Source organism: Phasianus colchicus, chromosome 1 (genome assembly GCF_987193195.1).
Source record: "Phasianus colchicus chromosome 1, bPhaCol1.hap1.1, whole genome shotgun sequence".
Classification (NCBI taxonomy): Eukaryota; Metazoa; Chordata; class Aves; order Galliformes; family Phasianidae; genus Phasianus; species Phasianus colchicus.
The window spans coordinates 132,594,606-132,608,146 of record NC_143436.1 but is presented as its reverse complement, the minus strand read 5'-3'; the positions used below and the strand labels follow the sequence as shown (position 1 = coordinate 132,608,146).

The following is a 13,541-nucleotide window of genomic DNA, read 5'->3' as shown; positions in this document are numbered from 1 at the left end:
ATGCCTCAGGCAGTCTTACCCCTCTTCTGTGAAGATCCTGGGGAGTTGTGTTGCTGACACACTCAAAATGTTAGGTTAGGACTTCTTGGGATTTGTGGCTTTTGTAGGCTACAGGGAGATGCAGAATACTTTTGTAGCCTAAAAAACATGAAACAATATTTTTTTTCTTTTTGTGTAGAGTATTCAGTGTGGGTGTGCATGTGTATGGAAATACATTCCCACTAACCATGCTGTATGTGATAAGAAATGGAGCGCAAAGCTTTTTAAATAGCTTCCCTTCCACTATTGCAAGTAATAACTTTTTAAAAATAAAAGAGAGTACATCCTATTCTGTTCAAACTCATGCTGGGAGGCTGCTGTGATAAGATGCAGGGAGCTGTGCTGCCTTCAGGATCACGATCTGTCTTGATGGGCAGTTCATCAGAAGTAGTGGTGCTGTGCCAGGAGGCAGTGGAAGAATCTGACCTCACTGTGCAGCATGGCTGTGACCTGTGCTTAGCCCCTCAAGCAGATCTTGAATGAGATATGGCTGTTCAGAGCTGCCAGAATGGCATTTCCTGAGAAATTAGGCTGCTGGGCACAGGGCTTCTTGTCTCAACAGCAGTGCGCTGGTGGAGGATGCTGGACCTCAGCTGGGGCATGAGCCTTGTGTTCTGCAGGTCCCACCCCACTCACTTGGCTCACGGGATCTGGAGATGTGGAGACAGCCCTCCCTTAGCTCTTCATCCCCCTCATTTCCAAGGAGGAATTGTGAGCTTCCCAGACTGTACGTAGGAGTAATCTGTGCTGGGAGGATTGGACCCTCTGTCATTGACAAAGATGCCGGAATTGCTTTTGCAACCTTGCATCTGGCTGCCTGAATGAAGAGGAGGAAAGCAGCTGAGCAGACGCTGACCCTCCTCTTATTTGACTTCCAAATATACCGAGTTTGATCAGCTGAGCAAACTTCCAGCTTTAGCACTTGGCAGTACATATATTTTCGTGATAAATATGTTTACTTATAAAGTGAACTGAATTTTTTGCATGTTGCATTCCATGATTTGTAGTCTAGGTCAGGAGTTGGTAGGATATATTTTGCTGTAGAACTGCAATAAATATGCTTCTGTGACGTACAGTATAAAAACCTTTCTGCCTGAACATAAGAACACAATGTTCTCTTTAGATAGATTTCATAAACAGCAATATTATCTGCGGGGAATAGCTTAATAATTCTGATTGTCTTTGATTTGGTAGGCCTTATCTCTTATATTTTGTTGACGTGGTTTACAAATGAAACGCTGCTGAAGTGAGCATTGCAAATTCTTTTTCTGCCCCTAGAGGGGAGTGTTGTCTGCAGCTCCATTTTCAATTATCTATTTATTTATTTATTTTCCTTCCATAAGAGCGCTGTGGTAAAGGGCCCATATTTCTCTCACCTGTATAGAAAATGGCTTTGAGAAGGCAGGCAAAAATTTTATTCTTCTGTCCCTTCAAATGCTTGAAAAATATTTAGATTATCTGAGTCGGGAAATAAATGCTATTAAAAGCATAAAGCTCATTTGTTCCTTAAAACTGCTGTGTTTCAAGGACAATGATTTAAGCAGCCCTTTCAAGCTAAGAGAACTCAACTGTCTCAGTGAGCAGCTTCTCTGTACTCAATGGGGGATGACTGTAGAAACTGCAGCTTTGATAAACTTTGCTGTAGAACACTGGCAGAATGCTGTTAGTTTGCCTTCTTTTTTTTTTTTTTTTTTGGCCAAAAATTGTGTGAAGCAGATGATGTTTGCATTTGGAACATAACTGAGCTTTTGGCCAGCAGTTGATAGACAACTGAAGTTGATTTTTTTCAGCTTTTAGATGCTGAACATTCTTTTCATCTCATGGCCAGGGCTAAGCTCCTTGGAGTCCCATTCTTACCCTCAGTTTGAACAGAACCCGGCCACCTTTGCTATCTCTAGGTATCTAAACATCTGCCATAATTTGTCAATTAACTGTCACGTGGTCATGTGTGCAATGTGTGTGCAAATAGATTTCCTCTTTATTATTACAGCAAAAGAAGAGATTCTGGCTGTGGCTACATTTAAATCACAGAATAATGGAAACACAGAATATAGCTTGGGTTGAGGGAGACCTTAAAGCCCACTTAACTCCAACCCTGCCCTGGGCAGGGCTGGTCCCCACCAACTCAGGCTGCCCAGGACAGCCTGGCCTTGAGTGCATCCAGGAATCTGTTGCATTAAGCTGCATCTGCATAATTTACTGGCTTGAGAGTGCAGACATTTGTCTGTATGGTTAAGAAATTACCAAAATCTTTCGTATGGCTCCAAAATACATTTATCTTTACTGTTTGTGGAAGTCATTTAAAATTCAGTGTTGTGTAGATGGGCCATCCGCTTGATGGCAGCATCAGCACGCTGCTGGGCATTCTGAGTGGATGCATAGTTCACCTAGCTGGAAATGCTAATTCCTGTATTAGCACTCTGCATTAAAATTGCATGTGCAAGTTTACACGTTTTTTGGATGCGTGTTAGCACACAGTCTGCTCTTCTATGAAACACTTCCATAGCAAGCTGGCAATTTCATACCGTAGAGCTGTTGACTATAAGACCAACTAGGGAAGATGCAGTGCTGTTTTCAAGGCTACCATTGGGAAAGTCAGGTTTTCTTTGCTTGTTTTTATTTTTTATTTTTAGGGAAAAATAGTTACGTGAGAAATGTGTGGGTTTGCAAGCACTGGTGGTGCCAGGAAGCACCCTTTCCCAGATGCAGATTTGCTTGCATGGTCCTGAGTGAGGAGTGACCAAAAAATCTGTACTTTAAAAAGTGAATCTTCAATCAGTCAGCTGTCTAGATGAGAACATTTCTGTTCAAATTGTGCGTGTTGTTCTTACTTCAGAAGGAAGGTCTCGTTTATGCATGCATTTATATTTACAGAAAAGGATCTAACAATGCTTTAGGCATTGTATAAATATTACTAAACTAATTGGGAGCTATCAAACTGTACAAATGCACATTTCCTTTCAACATATTAAAGTCCTGCTGCCTCTACTTTCCTATTCAAACTTCAAAAAGCCTGAAGCTAGAAGAAAAAAAATAATTCCTTCACTTTGGGCTGAAGCTTACAGAGTTCTGAAAAACAGCTATGATGCCACGGACTCTCAGCTGCTTATCATCAATTCGGATTTTGACGGAGGAAGACAAAATTGGGATAAACAAAGTGAAAGACCCTCCCCTGAGGACAGTGTATCAGCAGGATTCTTGTTCTAACACCACGCATATCAGTTCTAGTTTCTCTGTTTTCAATGCACATTGCCCCATTTCTCAAAAATTGTCCTTCAAGGAACTGAGATTTTTTTGTTGCTTCAAAAAATCCGGAGGTGAAATTACCCACAGGGAGGAAAAGGCACAGGAGGAGGCTGTGGTGTAACATATTAAAAATGAGCATTATTATCTGCTCAAATATAGTCCCTATGAAGAGTGTATGACAGTAGCCTATTCTGCTGGTAATAGAAGTGGGCAGAGCCTTTCTGAGACCTTCATCACAGAGACACAAACTCTCACAGCAAGGGTAACATTGATTAAAAGACAAAACCCAAACTGGAGCCAGTCCATCTTTGGATAAGGGAGATGTGTGGCTGGACTTTGAGGAGTTACAAAAGATCTAGCTTCAGTATTAGCTCTGTACTGAGCACAGGAGCCATTCTGTCTTTCTGTTGGGGGCGGCAGGTACAGTTTCTGTCCAATTTTTTAAGAAGGAACCAGGACAAATATCAACTGTTTCTGCAGACGGGGCAACCTGAAACTATGTCTATGTGTGGAAAGGAGGGGATGACCTAACAGAGGAAGGAGTGGAGTCATGCCCTGATGGCTATCCTCCAAGTATTCTCAGCTTCATTTGTGACCCTGTCTTTGCCCAAATCATTGGACAGGTCACAGGTTCTGTGGGCAGAGCTTTGGGAGTACCTGGTAGGTGCAGAAGAGCTGCTTTGGCTACTCTTGTCTTTTTTATTACCAAGAGAGCAAAACATTGCAGTGAACTCTCTCATCATTTCACTTAAAATGAAATTAAAATCTTCATCTGCCAAATTGGAAATACCATCCCCTGAAGTACAGTTATGTTTGCACTGAACCTGCCAGTGAGCAATCTGTAACACACAGTGGCAGTGCATGGTTGGGATCCTCCTTAGCTAATTTCATTCATCTGTAATGTTGATGGCTGCAGCTGAGCCTCTTGGCTCAGAATTGCTCCCAGCACTAAGAAGGGAAATTTTAAAGAAGTTGGTTGCCTCCACTTTTGTAGATATCTCTTTCAGTGTGAAAGATGCTTATTTCTCTTCACTCTTTGAGGGGGTTTCTATTTTTTTCGCAGCTTCAAAAAAAGGATCCTGGGAATGCTACTGTTGATATTTATGATTAGTCACATGAATCCTGTCTTATCTGCTTATTTCCATTGGTGTTTTCCACCCCCACACTCATGTAGTCTGGAGGTTGGCAGTGTGCAAGCTGAGAAAAGCTATGGAATGTTCTGGGCAGCAGCTGGTCCTCTAGCTGTGTTGTGAAGAACTTACAGTTTCCTCATCATGCAACATAAAGCCAAAGGCTGTGCAAGTGCAGAACATGTGAGCACACTTAAATTGGGTTCACTCCTCCACTTTTGTCTAGGTGGGTGTAGGAGAGAATATATTGTACCTTAGGAAGAATAAAAGAAATCCCCATAAATTCCAATCCTGCCTTTGGTAGTTTAGATGAAGGGAAAAGACTTTGTATACATGATGAGAGATGGTGAGGAGAAGGCTATCTAGCAAGGGATGCCAGAGGTCTGTGCCTTAGCTAAGAACTGGTGATCAGTAAGATGCATTTGAGAATCTGTGTGTTGTATGGCTTTGGAGAAAATGAGGGTTGAAGGATTTTGAAAACGAGGATATTTGGTATTGATAGTCACTCAAAATGAATAGGAAATATTGCAAATTGAGATGGAAGCTTCTTAGGTCTAACATGCTTCAGAATGTTTTAGCAGATGAATGTGTTAGGGTGGAGGAAGTAGTGATTCCTGAAGCAACACTATTACTATGTAGGAAATTGATGGTAATTTGCCCTTCTCTGAAGACTTCATCAAATTACTAACAAATATAGCAGAATAAAGTCATGCTGTAGGCTAATTCCTTGTGTAATGTTTTGGAGCTCTAGATGGTTTGTTTGAACCATGGAAGATAATCAAAGATTTCAGCTTTGTGTTCAGGGCTGCCAAATGATAATCCCTCCTACCTATTTTACCATATGCATATCGGTCTAGATGTAAGAGAGTCCAAACACACTGGTACTGCCCATCTGGTCTACCTCATCCTTTATTACTTTCTAAATCTGGCTCATTTGTCTATATAGAAAATAGTGCCTGTATTTTTGTGCCTGTCTGTATAAATACAAGGGCTGTTTGATCTAGTAGGAAAGAACATAATGGTTGTGCATCCAGATGACCCTGATCCAAGAGAGGAATGTGTGCCATACTTACAGACAGAAATAGAAGAAATAAAGCCCCTTTGGCCAGTTAGAAAATCTGCACTGATCAAATTGTTTAATTGCCAGTATCAAAATTGGGGGGTGGGTGCACTGTGCCATGTCCATCTTAGTCCTTAGCCTCCATCTCCTCTGGCATGTTCCAGAGTTTTTTGTGCTCCCTTCCTACTCATGTACTTGGATCTTCTACTGAAGGAAGGGCCAGACAATCCCATGTGCAAACCAGGCACTGCTGTCCTTTGCTAGTTCTGTCACCAAATGGGATGATTTTCTATTGAGAGCTAGTGAGAAGCCAATACACAACACTACAAGAACAGTTGTATTTCTCTCAGTTAGCATTGGGCCCAACATGCCACTAAAGGGCTGTGCTGCTTAGATGATTGTGACTGAAATGTGTAAGGTGGACATGGGGCAATGTGTGGCATATCAAAATGAAGTATGGGTTCGTTGAGGTCTTGTTTCCCACTCTACCCACATCAACAATTGCATCAGCTTTTTGACATTGCTAGTACTAGTTAGATTTTTTGGTTTTAATTCAAGAATTAAGTAGAAATAGAAGCTACTGCAGTAGTGGAGAGATTTGAAGTCCTTCTTCATGGTGTTTAAAGGAGTATTCATCATGTATAAGGAACCAGAAGGGAAAGAAAGCTTGGCTGGACCAGGCGCTGAGCAACCTGATCTAGCTGTAGGTGTCCCTAAGCACTGTTGGTTGTTTCATTGCCTTTCTAAGTACCTCTTATACATAGAGTGTGAACATCTAACTCTGCACCTGTTTAGAAAGTGTGCTCTGGGCATACAAAGGTAATCCACATGCAGGGAGTGGTATAGCTTTTGAGATCAATTCCATCCACCTCTGATCATCTCAGGATAACCTAGTCTTCCAATAGTTAATCTAGACAATTAAAGACTTGTTCCCTCACTTCCACATAAGCTATGCTAAGGATTTGGTACAGTTAAAATGAGAGTTCTGCCAGTCTCACCATGCCTCTGAATTACTTACAGACAGTTCACAAAAACTTCAGTGACTGGAGTACTTATTATTCCACAGACCCTTCTCTGTGGCATTTTCAAAGTACATTTCAATGTGATGTGAAGATAATACATTTAAGCATCACAGAAAAGTTGGAAAAGGGTAGTATCTTGACTAAGAAGGAGAAATAGGTAAGGATTGAAATTTTGTTTCACTCCAGCTCCAAATTTTGAATTCCTGGGAATAACTACTTTTCTCCCTCTGAACTATGTTGCAGATACATCACTGAGTGAGGGGTTAAACTCAGGGTGACTTCTACAGTTATCAGTACCAGAACTGAATTTGTATCCATGTCCTGATGCTTCTTTATTGCGTTAGGTAACCCAGCATCAATCACATCCACAGTATTCCAAAGGACTGTATGGAAAGTCCTTCAGAATCATGGCAGGTCTTAATATATATGCATATAGATTTTCATATTAGCATATGCATACACTTAGGGAAAATAAGGAGGCACTAGTTAACACACTTTTTCTGCAGGATTTGAAACAAATTATTCCTTAAAACCCTTTAGCAGTTATGGTTTGGTTATAGGAATAATGGTTTGGTTATGAAAGTGTTCCCATCACAATGGGAGAATGGAGTGAGTAGCTGCATCCTGAGTCAAGGCTAAATGAGTAACTTCACAAACCTAGCATTTGCAGTTTGAAAAAATACAAAGGACTCCATTATTCTGCTATCCACGTGTGTGTACGAGGACTTGTACTGAAAATGCTGGTGCAGTATGAATTGTTCTGCTGAGGTTCTCTTGGAGTGAGTACCTGATCTGACACAGCAGTGAAGTCTCTCAGTTTGGGGGTATGGCCTGGTTGAGGCTGAATAAACCTAACTCTTTTTTGTCATGACTGGGATATGTTGAGATAGTTTGGAGATGAGTTTCAAGTTAACGTTTTGCCTTTTCTAAGGAAAATGGTGGTAGCTGGCCTCATACTGGAAAGGGCACTTCGAATCTTCACACCCATTCTGGCCTGAGCCCTACAGTAGTTATAAGCTGCCAGCACAGACAGGGCCAGAGCACACTGTTAAAATGCTCCTTTAATCAGAACAATGGCACAGAAACGAGGAACTCAGAAGGCTCAGCTGTTCTGTGGTCTAGGGCAGGTGGGAGAGCTTCATAACTGAGGTACTGATCCCAGTACCTTAGAGCCAACAAAACCTCCCATGCATCAGCTTCATCAGTACCTCCTCAGTTATTCAGCGCTTGAGTTAACCTCTCCTGAAAGCCTCTGTGACTTTTCCTTTTTGCTTTCTCCTTCTAAAGCTCTCTCTTTTTTCTTTCCTTTGTTTGCATACTGGAACTAATATCTGATAAGAAAAAACAGGTTGCTGTGGCTGTCTGCTTGCTCTCCAGGCAGGTGACTGCCCTCACCTTCCATCTGGCAGCTGTAGATAATACTCCAGAAAGTGTTTTTTGCACTTCCAATGCACCAAAGAGGTGATAACTTTGTTCAATCTCTCAGCACTTTTCCCAAGAGTAGTAGTAGATGATACTCCTTGCATCGAGAGAAGTACATGGTGGCATCCCTGAACATTCCCTGTCTTTCTCCTCCTCATCCCTTAAGCATCTGCACTGTGCCTTTCAGCCCTTCTTAGGCAACCAGGGGAACAGTGAGAGGCTCCTTGCGGAGCCCTGCAAAAGGGTCTTGGGGGACTGCCGATGAGCTCCTGTCTCTCCTTGCAGTACTTTCACTGTGTGTGACTGGGTCTCAAATGTCTCAATTTTATTCCCTTGCTACATCTTAGACTGTAACAACTCCTTCTTCCCACATCTGTCAAAAAGCAACAGCCTAATGGAAGAATTAGCATGCTCAATTCTTCAGGAGAAATGTTTGAAGGTGACTTTTACAAACTGAGGAAGCCTTGCCGTGAAGTCTTGCTTTATTTCTTATATGGATATTCATTTCATGCATCTGAAGTGCACCTCGTTGAAACAGAACACTGATAATCACTTTATGTTCTTAAAGTAAAGGCTAGACATAATATAAGTTTGATGAAACTTTAATGTGCAATTATGGGTAATATGTGAAATAATTTGTAGACAACTTTTTTCTCAAGTAGTTAAAGTATGCTGGGGGTTTTTGCTGGATGAACAACTTTTGAATGGTGTAAGCGTTCAGAGCTTTATGAAAGTGGAATTTTGTAGATATTAATAAATCACTGGGTGGAACCAAGATTTCTTACATACTTTGGATGAAACTGGGCCCGTTGAAGTCAGGGAGAATTTTACCTTTAACTTCAGTAAAATCAGAGTTTCATCCTCCCATTGTAACAGACCTTTAACAGCTACTTATAATCTTGTCAAAAACTCTGTTTGAGTGAAACTGATCCCATAGGGCTTTTATTAAGACAGAATGAGAGTGGAGGAGGGAAGCTTTTAAATATTTCTACTTGAAAGAGCTCTAGTGTGAACAGTGCTGGTGCTCTGACAGTATAACCCTGATGTGGAGTTGGTCTGTAGCTCAGGCGACTGCTACAGTGAGCACAGTCAGATTATTCTGTAGTGACCATATTAAAAGGCTGGTTTATATTTAAATACCAAGGCCTCCTTTCTCATCCTGCAATAACAGCAATCCAGGAGAAGCTGTGTTGTAATCAGCTGTAAAAAATGGAGTATGCAAGCTTTGACACGGTGCTTAAAACCAATGTGTGCAAATACCACTCCAGCTGATGTTTGAATGAGCAGACCCAGATATCACAGACCTTGAGCAATACACCAAAGAGAAATCTGTATGCAACAACCCATACTTCCAGCCCCGCAATCATAGGGGGTGGCTGCTGTCTGCTTTTTATCCCGTGTATTGTAGGAAATCCAGTCTCTATGAACCAAGAGTCAGATTTGTGGTACTGTTTTTCAGGTCCGCACATATTAATGAAAAACAACTACTGTGGGGTGCAGAGCTCTCTGCAGAAATTCAGGGTGATAAACTCTGTGCAGTCTATCAGGATTCATGGCTGTGTTGTGTGTTAGAAGATGTTGCACCCACATCAGGAAATGCATACCTGGTAAGAGGTAGCCAGGAGAGTGTTCACTGAGCATTTTAAAATTACAGAAGGGCCTCAGCCGGGTGCTTCTAAAATTAGAGTATAACAAAAAGGCATAGCCAGCTCACTTGCTCAAGACGGCCAGGTTAGAAATGGCCCTAGGATTGGAAAGGTGAGAAGAAAATGAACATACCAGTATCAAGAGGCAACTTGCAAAAGGAACTTCTTTCAGAGAACCCGTGCAGTGAAGAGGAAGGCTGCAATCTGGGTGCACTTGCAGCTGCTAAACTCTGTTCTCTTTGCACCCAGACCCAGGAGATAGCACCTGCAGCATCCTAAGGGACATGCTGCCTATTGCAGGATGAGGAATTCAGGGAGGGCACAGGAGTAGCCCTGGTACCTGAGACAGACTGCAGCTTCTAAGGCAAGTCTTGGCTGCACAGGACTCTCCAGCTATGTATGTTATCCTTACATTTATTGCAGGCAAAAATAGTTCTGGGGGTGGACTTAATTCCATTAGGTCACATTTTCTGTGTATCTTGTCTTCATTTCTATTCAGTGTCAGCTCAGGAACATCAACAGCCTTCCTCATTACACATAAGATATTTTTCCAGAGGCATGTTACAATTCATAGGACATTCAAGTGAACCAGAAGGTCTTACTTGTGATTCTGCATTGAATCTTCCTTCACTTAGCTTCCCAGCTGTTCTGGGTATGAGAAGGAACACGAGGATTCCTTCCTTGAGATTTACAGATGACCCGTGTAGAGTATTAAAGTGTTGTAGAGCTGCAGCCTTTCAAAAATTTTTTTGAACCACTGGTATACAAACAGGAAATGGACTGCAGTATAACGTCAGCTTTATGATGGCACTTCAAGCAAAGTTTCTTAACTCAAGAAAATTAAATTTGCAGTACTTAGCACAGGAGATATAACAATGCACTATAAGGATGGCAGGCTGGCTTTCAAGTGCCCATTAGAGTGATTTTTATGAAAAGCATGCAGGTTCTGGACAGGATGCTGCTAGCACCAGATTGTTAAATTCATCCATGTAGCTCTCTGTGACTGTGGCTTCGCTGGCTCTGGTGCCCAAGGGCAGTCTTTTCTGCAGACAACTCCATATTTTAGTGATTTTGAAATTTCTTTTACAAAAATAATGTCCAAGAGCAGTTTTGCCTAGGGCAGATATCTCAGTCTTTAGTCATTTATTTTCTGTATTGTAGATTTTCTGTCTATTCTCATAAAATGATACATTATCTCTGTTCTGAGTTGGACTTCTTTTTTTCTTTTTATGGTTTCTGATCATTATATCTTATATTGCTGATTACTGTTTGCCTTTTTCCCTTCCTCCCTTCCTGCTTCCCAGATCATCCTCATAATACCATCTCTAGCCAGCATTGTTATTGCATTTCTGTGTCCTTATTTTGCCATTTCCACATATTGATAGAGCTCCAGAATTTCTGTATGTTGGCAGCAAGTGGAGCTGTTTCCCCCAGTTTATTGTCCATGTAGCTTCAGTGCCCCAGTAAGGCATCATCATGTTGTATTGAATTGCTGAATGCTGTGCCATCTGTACCCGGACAGATTGTTACACTTTATGATCCTTTTGGATAGAAGTTCTCATAGCAAGAATACTCACTTTGATGTGGTAATATGAAGCATGGAGTATCAAAAGTGGGCAGTCTGGCTACACAAGGCTGCTGCAGCAAGAGAGGATACTTTGGCATCCTGGTGGCAGAGCATTGAGGCTTTACTTGCAGAATTTTGTCCCTCAAGGGAAGTAGCTTAGTGAGGAACCAGAGCTCCTCTCCTGCAGTGTCCTGTAGTACCCCAGCACAGGGTAGCCTTTGGTGCTTTGTGTGTCTCCACTCAGTTGTCTCTAAGACAGTAAAGTGGGAAAGGCATATGTGTATTCTTCATATAAAATGAGATTTGCATCCTCACCATCCCGAGCAAACCATTTGAGACATGCAGGTAGCAAAAACGGCCCAATTAAAAATAGATTTTCATTGTGCTATGTGCTGCATGCAGCTAGTAAAGTCAGCTTTGGCTCTGTTGATGTATTTTATATCAATAAAACTAATATATCATAGTGCTCAGAAATGTGCCTCAGGCTTTTATTTGCATTCATCTCGATCTGCCAGTCACACAGAACCTCCATAAGATGTCTGTCTTTTCTAAGGCTTTTTCTAGCTCAGGGATTCCCCAACAGTGGGGCAGAACTGTTTCCCCAAGCGATATGCCAGGCACAATGTCCCAGCCCTCTTTTCCTGACAGTAATTCACAATACGTAGGACCAAACTGGTCTGCCTGATTTGTTCAGAAACTAACTGTAGCACTATATGCTTAGCTTGGTGGGAGTTCCCAGAATATTCATTTTGTTGTGGCAATACAAGGCAGTAAGCATGGAGGCAGGCAGATGGTTTTTTTTCATTAAAAAATTACCTATTTGGAGATGCTGTCATAGTCTGTCCTGCCTGCAAATGTAGCATTACTTAATTCATGTACTTTTTATTTGTTCAAAAGTTATTTGCAGAAGGCAAGCATTGTTCCCCCTTTTGTATGCAGGGAATTTGGGGTAAAAAGGGTGAATGATCCTGTTAGACCTTTTTCAATAGCTAAGATAGGAGAAATCAGTACTTCTTTGCATCTGTAACAATGCTTTACTCAGAAGTCAGATTCCAGGTTTGGTTGCAGTATCTACAGAAAGCAGATAAGAATGAGATTGCAGCAGGAGCACCAGCACAGGCCTTTCTGCACATACAAATAAGAAAGAATGATGTTGCTGAAACTGCTTGCCATTGTGAAAGCCGTTGGTGTGGCTGAGCAGTAGATAAGACACAAGCACAGCTCTCCAGCTGCTTTATCTCCCACTCGGGCAGGGGCTGCTGTGACTATGGCTATGGCTCAGCAAAAGCCAGGAGCTGCCAGGAAAAGCTTGCTTGTGTTGGTGCTCAGGTATTACAGCGATGGGCCTTAATAGAAAGGCATTGACAGAAACTGATGGGTTTTCTTTTTACTCCCCCACAGACTGACCATCTCTGCTGAGTGTCCCATGCAGCTTGAAGATTTCCCCATGGACGCACATGCCTGCCCATTAAAATTTGGAAGCTGTAAGTTATCTTCTCAAGTGAGATCCAGAAAGTTCCCTGTCTGGCTTTTTGTGTTCAGTGGTGCTTTGTACAAGCCTTTTTGCACTTCTCTTACTCCTCTCCTTTTAATACCACATGTATTCTGTGTCCTTCCTGGTCAGCTGAGAGCAGATGGGTGGTGTGCAGCCATACCAAGGGGTGAAGCCAGCCTACACATCCAGTATTGGATGTGGACAGATAAGTTGATGACTGCAGTTTTGCTTTTGAAGAAAAATGGAATTTTCATTGGAAAATATCAGATTGTGCTGTTGTAGTATTCACACAAATCAGACTGCGGTGCAGTATGTGCATTGTGTATATTAACAGAGAACTAGAACACTGAAAGAGGAAATCTCTCTCCATTTGGTTTTAATAAATCCAGTCCTGTATCTTGTTCCATGATTTAGTGTACACCTATATTTGTGTATATGCACACATTATTCTAAATTGTATGCAGAACGATGATTTTTCTTCAGTTGCAAGCCTCTAATCCACCATACTGGTCCCTTGCCAGAAGCTTACTTTAAAAATAACCTCAGGGGATCAGATGGTTATATTTAAATACAAAGCTCTTAATTAAAGTACAGATGAGGCTACTAGAGTAGGCATTTTTTATTTCAGTAATCAAATCAGAGGTTCCAGGTGCAATCAGTGTCTCTAAAGACTTTTGAAAATAACCAGGCAAGGCAATTTGCTTGTCCCTAAAGCCACCTAGCTTCAGCATTTTTCAGTGTTTTTTCAGTCATATCAATTTAGAGTCACTAATCCTACCAAGATTAAGCTTTGTCTTTATCTTCTGTATCTGCACTGGTTTAATACTGGCTATGCATTGTCTTCTTTTGATCATACTAAGAAGTAAAAACACTGCTTACAGTAATGATTACCAAATTACCTAACTTAGGATGAA

The 13,541-nt window shown here is 41.5% G+C and overlaps 1 protein-coding gene across 6 annotated transcripts in view; it reads left to right on the top strand.

Moving 5' to 3' along the window:
* GABRA5 (gamma-aminobutyric acid type A receptor subunit alpha5) overlaps positions 1 to 13,541 on the top strand; it is a 53,874-nt gene that overhangs the window by 13,028 nt on the left and 27,305 nt on the right. For all 6 annotated transcript variants that reach the window (XM_090126855.1, XM_090126847.1, XM_090126860.1 and 3 more), the window contains one exon: positions 12,534 to 12,616. In XM_090126855.1, the coding sequence (XP_089982981.1) occupies positions 12,534 to 12,616 (83 nt within the window). The remainder of the gene's footprint in view (positions 1 to 12,533; positions 12,617 to 13,541) is intronic.